General features: G+C 39.1%; 2 protein-coding genes across 2 annotated transcripts; both read left to right on the forward strand.

Annotated features, from left to right (window-relative positions):
* The first annotated feature begins 220 nt into the window (after positions 1–220).
* On the forward strand, positions 221–2,725 carry LOC108574174 (diuretic hormone class 2). Its single transcript, XM_017936706.1, has 4 exons — positions 221–292; positions 1,686–1,814; positions 2,186–2,290; positions 2,360–2,725. The coding sequence occupies exons 2-4, from the start codon at positions 1,729–1,731 to the stop codon at positions 2,496–2,498; spliced, it is 330 nt and encodes a 109-aa protein (XP_017792195.1). The 5' UTR covers positions 221–292; positions 1,686–1,728; the 3' UTR covers positions 2,499–2,725.
* A 1,431-nt stretch (positions 2,726–4,156) lies between these two features.
* On the forward strand, positions 4,157–11,491 carry LOC108574130 (EH domain-containing protein 3). Its single transcript, XM_017936650.1, has 12 exons — positions 4,157–4,403; positions 4,500–4,595; positions 4,726–4,965; positions 5,150–5,456; positions 5,561–6,052; positions 7,039–7,214; positions 8,538–9,029; positions 9,120–9,433; positions 9,693–9,801; positions 9,913–10,231; positions 10,614–10,784; positions 11,002–11,491. Exons 1-12 carry the CDS (start codon positions 4,227–4,229, stop codon positions 11,205–11,207), a joined length of 3,099 nt encoding a protein of 1,032 aa, XP_017792139.1. The 5' UTR covers positions 4,157–4,226; the 3' UTR covers positions 11,208–11,491.
* The last annotated feature ends 1,010 nt before the right edge of the window (positions 11,492–12,501 follow it).

Consider the following 12,501-nt stretch of genomic DNA (forward strand, 5'->3'; position numbering starts at 1 on the left):
TCGTTGGTGGTTACCGGAACGATACAGGGGGATGATGGTAGGAAGCTCGGATGGGGTAGAACACGGATCCGTTTGATTGGTCGAGAATGTTTAGGGGTATTACGGGGTGGGGATGGAGATGGGGATGAAACGAGCACCGTAAACTCGCGGGCTTATATAAACCGGCAACGGAACATTCGTATTCGCAGATCACCGTTTTCCCTCGTCGAACGGACAACAAGCAGTCGAAACAGCCCCCCGTTTCGTTTTATCAACCTCCGTCGCGTCGTCTCGAAGCCGGCCGATCTAACAAGTAAGTGGAACCGCTAGCGATCCTCTTCACCCTAGCCGCTACACCGAAAACCTATGCGACACATTTAGATTATATGTATTCTCCGGTCCGGTACGCTCCAACGAAAATAATTCTCGACACGTCCGTTCCATCTGTTTCGCCACGCAACAATTAAACGAGTTGCCTCGTTTTCACTCGACATCACCCAACCAGCCTTCCCTTAGAGATACTGGACCGGAATCCGCGACCGATCTATTTTCTGGTCAATCTTCGAATCGGCACGTACGTACTTTATTATACGTCCGCTTGTAAAATCACCGTTAGATAGAAGTAGAATGACGCGCAGCTGTTCCCGCTGCTAGTGCTTGGATTTTCATGCCCGATCGAACGCGCCTCTTTGCGCCTCTTTGCGCCTCTTTGCGCCTCTTTGCATAGATACTTAGGGAGAGAAGGAAGTGACTGTAGCAGGGTTGCTTGCTCCTCCTTCTCTCCATGATTAGTAATATCGCATCGCCGCGATCCGTGCTTGCTTCGAAAGGACGAGGATTAATCTGGAAACGCGTTACGAACTATGTAATCTTCCCGAAAGCCGTATAAATAAATAGATCAGCTAGATAGAATAAAAGTTTAGAGGCGTGGTAAACGGAAGGGAGTGAGGGAAAGTAGTAAAGGCGCGAATCGTTCCCTCCGTAAAATCTGCAATACGCTTTAACGCGTCTGATCGAACCATGAACCTATTTATGTAGTTCACCTGAAGAACAAGTTTTTCGTAACCGCACAAACAATCCGCACGTTCGAAACTTCAACAGCCGTGCACCCACCACCCCACGCTTCTCCCGGTACATCGAATTGTTCTTAACGAATCCAAGTACACGCGTGAAAATCTATCGTCAACATCAATTATCGGAAACGCTGAATCCAATTATCCCGTGTTACGGCCATTCGGCACGCTCAAAGCGACTCGTGATTGCCTTCCAATAAAATACTAATTGAACGAACATCGATACGAAGAGGAATTGGAGAGCGTCGCTATAATCTGAGGCGTGCCATAAACTTGGAGACGTTCCCTTCGGTGAAAATGAAATTTACTCGAGTCGTCCAACCTCCTTCTTTCTTTCTTTCTTTCTTTCTTATCTATCCGTCTATCTATCCTGTGGTCTACACCTGTGTAAGTATGAACCGCAACCTCGCAATATCTATGTACACGGACTTGCTCGAAAACTTGGCCGCGATCGGCCTTTCCTTCCTACATTGTGCGCCTTGAATAGTTTGTTAGTCGCTCTAGTCGCTCTGGTCGCTCTGGTCGCTCTAACCGTTGAATTCAGCGCGCGCCCACCATCTCACCCTCCCTCTCGCCTTCCGATTCATTTTCAACGCCCTAATAGTCTCTAACGAAATCTTTCCTTTTCCTCAGACACAGCCACTCTCTTCGTCACGCAAGAGAAACGTTCTCCAAGATGCAACAAGGTCTCGTGTCGTTCTGCATGCTCCTGATGGTCCTCGGCCTTTTCGTATCGTCCAATCTTCCGACCAATGCCGCGCCGTAAGTTTCTCATTTATCCCCTTTCTTCACCTTTCCCAAACGATCGTTGTCAGCTGGATGCGTATATTCTCTACCATACACCATTTTCTATACATCTATTGATACTCTACGTACAATACTATACTCGTATGTATAAAGTGAACACGAAGACGCATCTGGCAGCGTCGGAAAGTTTAACCCAGTTCCGAGTCAGTTGACGAGCCGTCGTTTAATGAGAGAAAACGGTTCTTCGGCCGTCCATTTAAAACTAAGGAGAGCGGTATTGTTACGTCTGCTCGTTTTATTGGCGAATCGCGCCTGTCTGTAGCGTAACCGAGACCAGCGATTCGAAAATGCTTTTCTACCAAACAATTCTTCTTCGCCTGTCACAGCCAACAAGGTTATTGGAACCAGTTCGACGAAGAAGATCCGGAAGCACTGATGGAAATCATAGCTCGACTCGGTCACACCATAATGCGTAATCCAGAGGTTGAGAAGTAAGAGAGAATTTCACCGTGCAAATCTGTTTCAACGATCGGCCTTACGACTCGTCCGTTATTTTCCAGCAACAAACGAGGATTGGACCTGGGTTTGAGCCGCGGGTTTAGCGGTTCGCAGGCGGCCAAACATTTGATGGGATTGGCAGCAGCGAATTACGCCGGCGGACCTGGTCGACGACGTCGTTCCGAGCAAACCTCAAATTAAAACGCACCCCTTCACTTGTCGACCGATCCATTCTCTTCTTCAACTTTAACCTCAGAAATCTTTACTTTACTTATTTATTCACCATCCTACCCTCCTCTTTCTATTCTTTCGTTAAATACCGTATCATTCTACTCTAGTCTTCTCGCTCACTCACAAAATTATACACCCGAATTTCTTACTTCTAACCTCACTTACATCTATAGCCATTGCGTATTTTCCAAATAGCTTCTAGCTTCAAAAAAAAAAAAAAATACACACACGTGCAATCTACACGTTCTCTTATTTTTCTTCCCTTACTTTCTTCTCCTCCTCTTGCGATTCACCAACTAACCAATACCTGACCAGAACAGTAATAAATTATACTTGCTGCTCTCTACTACATCTTACCATATACTTAGACAGAAATACATGTGTATAGCATCTGTGAATAATTGCAAATAAACCTTACCTAATCAAGTACTTTCATTTACTGACACACGCCAATCGGTCTTTCCTTTTCCTCTTACTCTAATGTATGTACATAAGTACGTTCGTTCGCGCAAATACCCAATCGTCCGTCTAATATAGTACCACCTAATATCGGATAAAATCATCGGACGAAATTAAAAACAAGGCTATTTTAATGATATTATTAGTATGTATTGATAAATAGAATCGAGACTCCTTCGCTTCCTTTTTCCCACCATACTTGTTCACGAGCGCGCTCTCGCGTCACATACGATATCCATTACGAAAATGTACCGATGTTTCTTGTATCGACACGCTCGCGCTCCTTCCACGTGTGCCATCCACTACTTTCCGTCATCTCGAAACTTACCGTCATCGCGTGCGTCATATCATTTTCATCGAATAGTTGTTCGCTAATCGTTAAACCCTTCTTTCGCCTGTTGTCACGCCTGTTGAAACTATTTACACTGGTCCCTCGATTTACTCGGGGTACATATACGTTCCGTGTGGTTTTAAAAAAAAAAAAATACTTTAACGAAAAGCCAGTATAAGTTAGAAAACTACTTACTTTACATACAAACAAGATTTCACAAGAGAAGAAATAACGAAAGTTCAGAAAAACTAAAATACAATTGTATTCGTTGTCGGTACTGTCGGTACTGTCGGTACTGTCGGTACTGCAGTCCAAGGCAACCTATTCTCTTTAATTATCTCCAACTGGCTATCCCCGTCACTTGAAATATTACCCACTTCTGTTTTATCTACTCTCTACTGTATCTACTCTCTGTTTTTTCATGATACTTTTCGGAAATTCTTCTGGTCGCGTAAAACCAAGATCGTTTTTAAAAAGTGCCGCGTAAATCGAAGGAGGACTGGTGTATTTGCCGATCGGTTGGACTTTGCAGAGCGAAGATGGTAGCCACCGTCCAGTGAGATAAGATAAATAAATGATAATCTCTATGTATACCGATGTACTTACTAAATATATCGATCTTTGCCGAATCCCTACAACTAATGCAAACGCAAAGCAGCGATGGTCGTATGTGAAATGGCGTATGATGCGTACGATAGCGAATCGCGTTTCATATAGATCGTACGCCATTCGTCATCCTACGCATCGTACGCCATTTCACATAGGACCATCACCGCTCTGCGTTTATGTTGGTTTTAGAGATTCGGTAAAGATCGATGCTCAGTATATACGTGGCTGCTGCAGCTGCTTGTACATACGCGACGCGATCAAAACCAACATACGTATATACGTAAATACATATAAAGAGAATGAATGGGAAAAACGAGCAGAGATCGCGTCGGAAATGCTGGCAAAGTGACACGGGTATTCGCATAACGGTCTTGATGCTTGGTATCAGTGTCGGTATTATACTATTTGCCTACACTGCATTTGCATTCACCAACAGCACAGATCACGATCAAACCACCATTCAACAAGTGATATTCGTAAGTACATTCTAACGTTATGTATAAATACATACCTAATCCACCCTTCTTGCTTCTCCTCATTCGTTATATGCAAATGTTATAACGATTCAACAGGTTTTTCGACACGGAGATCGGACGCCTACGACAACTTACCCAAACGACCCGTATCGGTATTACAAATGGCAAAACGGCTGGGGAGCTTTGACCAAGGTTATAAAATCGAACGATCGAACGCTCTTCGTGCATGCTCGTCGATACATCATAATTTTACGATAAAACAAATTACACTCCAAATAGAAATTACGAATGTAATCGTAGAATCGTTCCATGTTATACGCAGGAGGGCATGCTACAAATGTACCACATCGGCCAATGGATTCGTCATAAATATGGTTCGATAATTGGCACCAAGTACGAAAACGACCTGTCGTTCACGCAAAGTAGTTACGCGGATCGGTGTATAATGTCTGCGCAAGCTTTGCTCGCTGCTTTGTATCGACCAACCGCCGAGGAAATCTTTGTGCCAGATTTGCCTTGGCGGCCTGTTCCAGTTCATTCCACGCCTAGAAATTTCGATAAGGTATACATATATGTATTTATATACGTACCGACAGCTAAACTATACATGCATAAGTAGTATGTAACTTTCTTTCTTTCTTTCATCCACTGAAATTTGTTGTTTGATACAGCGCGTGTATGAAAAATAACGAGAGAGAGAGAGAGAGAGAGAAAGATCGATAAAACCGATCGACATCAATTTCCAGACGATCGTAGTCAAGGCCCCCTGCCCACGACTAGAGCAAGCTCTAAAAGAAGCGTACGCGAACGAATCCGTGCGTCTTGGAACCCCGTCGGGGAGATATTATCAACAACTTTCCCATCATACTGGAGAAAATATCACAACGATCACAGATGTTGAATTTCTGTACAATACTTTGGAAATTGAACAACGCAAGGGTTTCAAGTTACCCGAATGGACAAATGAATATTATAATTCACAAATGCGTGAAATCGCGGCCCGAAGTTTGGCCATATTTACTAGCAATACGTTACAGCAGCGACTTCGCGGAGGTGCGATTTATCTACCTACTTTATTTATTTACCTACCTACGGCAAAATCCCAGAGATTTCGATCGATCGGTCTTCTAAAATGTTACTTCTATTTCTTTTTTTAGGGCCGTTACTCAAAGAAATCTTGGGACGTATGCATGCTTTTAAAACTGGTCAAGATATGAGACGAGCATACTTTTATTCCGCCCATGATCTAACTCTTGTTAATTTATTGAGAACTATGGGTTTCACAAATGAATATTTTAAACCTGAATATGGCGCGACACTTGTTTTCGAACTGCATATTGCACCAAATCCTATGGAAGATACAGAAGTAAAGGTATCATTTAGCGATGTGGAAACCAATCATTTACCTTTCAACATACTATTAATCTTCCTTCTTCCTAATTTCCTTCCATTCTCCTCCTCCCCCTTTCTCTGCGCTTTCTTCTTTTTCTTTCTTTCTTTCCAGTTAATGTATTTGAATGATACAGGAGCAATAAATGTTGCACCGTATCGCATGAAGATACCAAACTGTAACGCGCCTTGTCTACTTGAGACTTTGATCAAGCTATGGAAAAACGTACTTCCCGATAACTGGGACGTCGAATGTCTACTCTGATGATTCTCTTTTACAGACCTCTCCTATACGCTTTTTACACATTTACATTTAAAATCGACCCTTGTTGTCCTATCCGGCTCAACTAAATTGAGAATAAAATATAAAGCGGCCAAACTAATAAATCATGTTTTTAAGCAACTTTTCCAATTCTTTTCCCGATCATTCTTCTTAATCAAAATCACTCTTTCAACTCTTTCAGTCTCGAACGCAGTCTGTCGAGAGAAAAAGTAGCAGAAACATCGCGATTCTCGTGCGTATCCGCAGTAGCTCGCGTAGTCATGTAGTACACCGTATCATACGAATCAATTCTAATTCGAGCGAAGCTGGTTAAGATTACTAAATTGGCACAAAATCGTTTAACCAGGATGTGTCCGCGTTGCTTACGCAACAAATGACACTGAATGTTTTGCATGTCTCGTTACGCAATACGAGAATGATTGTTCATTCTCCGAGACACGTACCTATACCATCTTATAACCAAACTCGCATCCTGTGCACACCTTCTTTCTCTCTTTTCCATACTCTCCCGTTCCATTCATCCCACATTATATCTAAATTACATCTAAAAAAAACTATACACGTGCAAATTAATTTTCCATTAACATCCCTATTCTAGTTAAATAGGTATATGTATACGCGTATGTTATTGCATTCCCTAATGAATATGCTCGTCGGAACGGAACGGAACGGAACGAAAAACCATCTACATATGAACATAAATACATGTATAACATTTTTTATCAAGTATTTACTGGGGATGATACTGCCGGTAAAATTCGAATGTCTCCTCAATTTTCCTTCTTTCTCATTCACTTTATCTCTCTCGTTACTTCTTTTTTTCTTTTCCTTCTTTTACTTTATCTTCCTAAGTAGATATGCATCTATGTATGCGTATGTATGTATGTATGTACTTTATGTATGCATGCATGCATGTGGATGGAACATGATCAACTTCCACTAACACATTACGCTCCTTTTCAGATAAAGCTAAACGCGTGCGTAACTCTTGGTACACAGGCGACATTCATATCTCTACTTACAGATACACGAATCACTTGGCGCAACAGGATCATCGCTTACCTTTGTACAAGGGCAAAACTTCGAAAATGATGACACTATGTAATGACACATTTAATCAGATCAAGCCACTTATCAGGGTTTACACGTCCTAACTTTTAACTAACACGCATTTCAAATATTTTCTTCCAAATCGCGTTACGCGTTACGTTTCGTTACAAACATTTCGATATTATCCATCGAATTTTTCATATAATCGAAGGTAATCATGTTTGCCTTTTGTATCATTCGTAATTCCGAAAGGACAATTCCTCTTGTTCAACTTCTTTCGAGTAATATATTCGTACATTTCGTTAAATACGTTTAATCGATAAATTGTATTAATCGTGGAAAATATTTGTACGACTTTTCTTCCTGTTTAAGAAATAACGCATCGTTGATACACACCTATCTAAGAAAACCGAAATGAACAAAGGTATAGTATATACACAATATAAGTAAGTACTTAGTATCTACCAATAATGTGACAAGCGACGTGTACTTACTTACTTACTTAAGTATAGAAATAAAGACAGAAAAGAATAGTAAGAGTACGTAAAGGACGGAAGAAGGGAGGAGAGAGGGATAGTATGCTAGGAAATGGAAGGAGGTACAGTGGGATGCGCAGTCGTTTCGATATAGGCTTCTTCGCGACGTGGTCTGTTGAGTTGTCACACGGTACACGATCGGTTAGTTGTTCTGTTCTTATAATCGTTGTGCGTTTCGAAGGCACACTCGCGTGATACCGAACGATCATCCCGAATTGATCAACCAACCGATTATAATAGATTTTTCCAATAACCATTTTCGTTTATCGTTGTAAAGTGTGGCTCAAGAATAGAAACAAGTTGTTAATCAGTTTTTTCAACGCATAGTGTGCTGATGAATAATATCCCAGTTGACGTTCCAGTATACCAGTACAAATTGTACGCGCCCTCAATCGTGCCGTATGATAGTGTTTGATCCTGTCTATCATTCTACTTGTGGTTTTACTCGAATCAGAGCAAGAGGTTAGATTTCTTTCATGCTGATTTCATCTACCGATATATCAAATTTTCATCATCATTCTTCGTGATCGTTGTGTGTGTATCGTTGCCAATTGTGAATCCTCGATATGTGAACCGTGCGATACGTACAACGATTTATTTTACATAAATCTGTACATTATTACGCTTATTATTACAAAGGAAAAATAAGAAAAGTGGTCTCGGTTGCAATTTTACTGACAGCGCAGTTAAACATTATTCAACGTACGATATCCTAGGCTCTTCGAATTATTCCATTAAATCTGCCAACTACAGTTAAATTTCAACCAAGAATTATGATTTTACTTAAAAGCAAACAAATATGAGAAATCATTGTTTTATGTACATATACATGTATCTATATATTGTTGTGTTCTCAGGACCATTCCTTGATTATAACACGAAATGTTCAGTTGGTTAAACCGGGTGGAAAGTGGTAAACCAGAGCTCTTCGAAAGTGTTGCCGATGGCCTTAAGAAAATATACAAATCTAAACTACTGCCTCTCGAGCAGTATTATCAATTTCATGATTTTCATTCACCTCAACTCGACGATCCAGATTTTGATGCTAAACCTATGATTCTTTTGGTGGGTCAATATTCTACCGGCAAAACTACTTTCATCAAGTATTTGCTAGAACGAGACTTTCCTGGTATAAGAATCGGTCCTGAACCAACGACAGACCGCTTCATTGCTGTTATGTACGATGAGAAAGAGGGTGTAATCCCTGGAAATGCTTTAGTCGTCGACCCAAATAAGCAATTTCGTCCACTTTCAAAATTTGGCAACGCCTTCCTAAACAGATTTCAATGCTCTACACTTGCGTCTCCTGTTCTCAAAGGAATATCCATAGTGGATACACCTGGCATTTTGTCAGGTGAGAAACAAAGGGTATGTACATTTATAAACATTTACCGATGTATCACAACACAACCAGAGAGTTGTACAATCAGCATCAGAAATCATTTTCTCTTGTAATAGGTCGATAGAGGCTATGATTTTACAGGAGTTATGGAATGGTTCGCCGAACGAGTAGACAGAATCATACTATTGTTCGACGCGCATAAGCTCGACATTTCCGATGAATTCAGAAGATTGATCGAAGCACTACGTGGTCATGATGATAAAATTAGAATAGTTCTGAATAAAGCTGATATGATTGATCATCAACAACTGATGCGAGTATACGGAGCACTGATGTGGTCCTTAGGAAAAGTTTTACAAACTCCCGAAGTAGCTAGAGTATATATCGGGTCGTTTTGGGACCAACCTTTAAGATACATTGTAAATAAAAGGCAAGTTGTACCTTTATTTTACCATACTTTTATATCGCTAAAATAAACATTTTTTCCTATCCCTAAAAATATAATTCTACGTATTGTATAAACCACTAAATTACTTCATTGAAAATGAACAAATATCGTACATAACGTCACAGCACATTTCTTATCTTTTTCATCTTTCTTTCTCTTTCTTTCTCTTTCTTTCTTTCTTTCTTTCTTTCTTTCTTTCTTTCTTTCTTTCTTTCTTTCTTTCTTTCTTTTCTTCTTTTAGATTGTTTGAAGATGAGGAACAAGACTTGTTTAAAGATATGCAATCATTGCCGAGAAACGCGGCTCTCAGAAAGCTGAATGACTTGATTAAACGTGCACGATTAGCAACGGTAAGTAAATAGAAAAATCAGTTTATCATTCCATTACGCCAATAGATAGGTATCGATTACGGTCTGTTTAAACACACGATAAAATTCAAATACCTATATATCGTTTTATAGGTACACGCTTACATAATCAGTGCTTTAAGAAAGGATATGCCTGCAGTATTCGGTAAAGACTTTAAGAAGAAAGAACTTATCAAAAATTTGGGCCAAATTTACGATGAAATACAAAGGGAACAACACATTTCACCGGGCGACTTTCCAGACCTAAAAAAGATGCAGGAATCCTTAGTACACTATGATTTTTATAAATTCCACACTTTAAAACCCAAACTGTTGGAGGTAGTGGATAATATGCTTGTTAAAGATATCGCAAAACTTATGGCTATGATACCGCACGAAGAAGTAAATACAACGTTAGACTCGCTCGTCAAAGGTATCTCTCTCTCTCTCTCTCTATTTATATGTTCTGCTTAATATTATATGAACATTTCTATGAAATATACGTAATATATATATATATATATCGGAAAAAATGTATGAATGCAAACATTCATGCTCTATTTATTATCCGCTTCGTCAATTCGTATGATTACATCATGTCATGGTACATAAAGATATAGCAATTTGTATGCTCGATAATTGAGACGAAACATTCGCTTTACGCCTCTTTATTTTACATATTAGTATTAGTATTAGTAGATAGAACGGAAGAAAAGAAAGAAAATGAATATGTTGATAAGATTCGTGGAAAATGTGACATTTCTATATGTTAAAATAATAATAATAATAATAACGATATATACTTTGTACTATAGGTGGTGCATTCGAAGGCGTACAGGATCAAGTGAGCCCATTCGGATATAAACGAGGGGAAGGTATCGATGCTGGTGCAGGTGAGAAAGAATGGATTGTTAGTAGGGAGAGGTACAAATACGATCCGATTTTCGAGACACTCTGTCCGTGTGATGGAAAAATCTCGGGAGCAGGTAAGTTCTTATTACAACCTAAATCAATTTTTTTCTTATATTTTATCCGTTATCCTTGTTTTTCTTTCAAATAAAATGTTAATTATCCGAAACTTGATGAATGCATATGAATGTACGGAAATATTATACATTTACGGTAGTATTATACATTCACTCCTTTACTATTTCATATAAGATACTATTGTTAATGATATTTCGTTTGACATGATATTTACAGCGGCTAAATCGGAAATGTTAAAGTCTAAATTACCGAACAATGTACTTGGGAAAATTTGGAAATTGTCTGATATCGACGGGGATGGATTTCTGGATTCCGATGAATTTGCCTTAGCGATGCATTTAATTAACGTAAAACTCGAAGGTTATGACCTGCCTGCAGAATTACCGGATCACTTGGTACCGCCACCGAAGCGGGATCTATAATTTAGTTTTAATCCAATCTCTCGTGTCTATTTCTCGGTACGTTTGGTACACATTTGGTGCGCACATTATACGATTATATTTATTAATTCATTAACAATGCAATCCGAACACATGTATGAATGTAGTAGTTATATGTGTGAAATGTTCGAAAGAGTACACGATATTAATGAATTCTATAAATTACTTTGCATAAATTACTTTATACTGCGCATTCAGATATGTACGATTTTTCACTACGTAAAACACAGTAATTAGTGACTAAAAAAGAGACATAGAAAAGGAATGGAAAGGATAAAAAGAAACGGTTTTATTCTTCGCTTGATTATTAATCACGTACCCTGTCAAGCTACTAGGTTTCATATGTAAAAACACTTGAATTGAATTTGATAACGTTACGAAATTGTATTTTATTGTATCTTTGTTCCATAATCGGTGATATTGGAAACTAACTATTACGCACTCAAATTTGCTCCTGATTTGGAAATTTTTAACAAATTATAGACGTGCATATACATATAGATATACGAGGAAAGTGAAGTTGTACGATTAATGAATATGTGGCATGTACGTATGTATGTGTGTATATACATATGTATATAATGTATCCCTCCTCGATTCGAATACAATTGTTACTATTATTATTATTACTATTGTCATCGTCATTCTTAATGATACAACGTGTCGTCGTTCCACGATCGGATATTTCAATTTCCAAAATGTGTACATGTTAAACATATTATATATTTTTTTAAATATTTTTCTGTTCAATAATATAGGGAAAATATAAGTGTGTATATATACTTCCTGTTCACGCAGTTACGCATACAGATTTTTGAGAAAACTAACACAATATTTATTTAACTAACACGGTAATCTTTAATCAAACACGATACAGTAATGTTTCGTTAGAACGCGACCACGACAACGTACTACCCAATGATTATTCATCGCTCCGATAGCTGTTGAACTTTTACTTTACGTCGATGAGAACGTTTTTATCGGTTTGACAAGATCTTCCTAGTAATTCCTAATAATCATTACAGCAACAGCAGCAGCAGCAGCAACAACAACAACAGCAGTAGCAGTAGTAAAAAATTTCAACATAAAATAATCGACATAAAGTAAAAATTCCATTTTTCGTACGCAGCGAAACGATGATTTATCAGCCGGGGCGGCGGCACATGTGACGTTGATAGGGTGATTTGCTCTTTCACGCGCTCTCATTATCTCTCTTTCCCACTCGCATCATTTCAACGATAATAGTGCCAGTTCTCTAACAATAAAGAGAACTTCT

This window comes from Habropoda laboriosa, unplaced genomic scaffold (genome assembly GCF_001263275.1).
Source record: "Habropoda laboriosa isolate 0110345459 unplaced genomic scaffold, ASM126327v1 scaffold222, whole genome shotgun sequence".
Taxonomy (NCBI): domain Eukaryota; kingdom Metazoa; phylum Arthropoda; class Insecta; order Hymenoptera; family Apidae; genus Habropoda; species Habropoda laboriosa.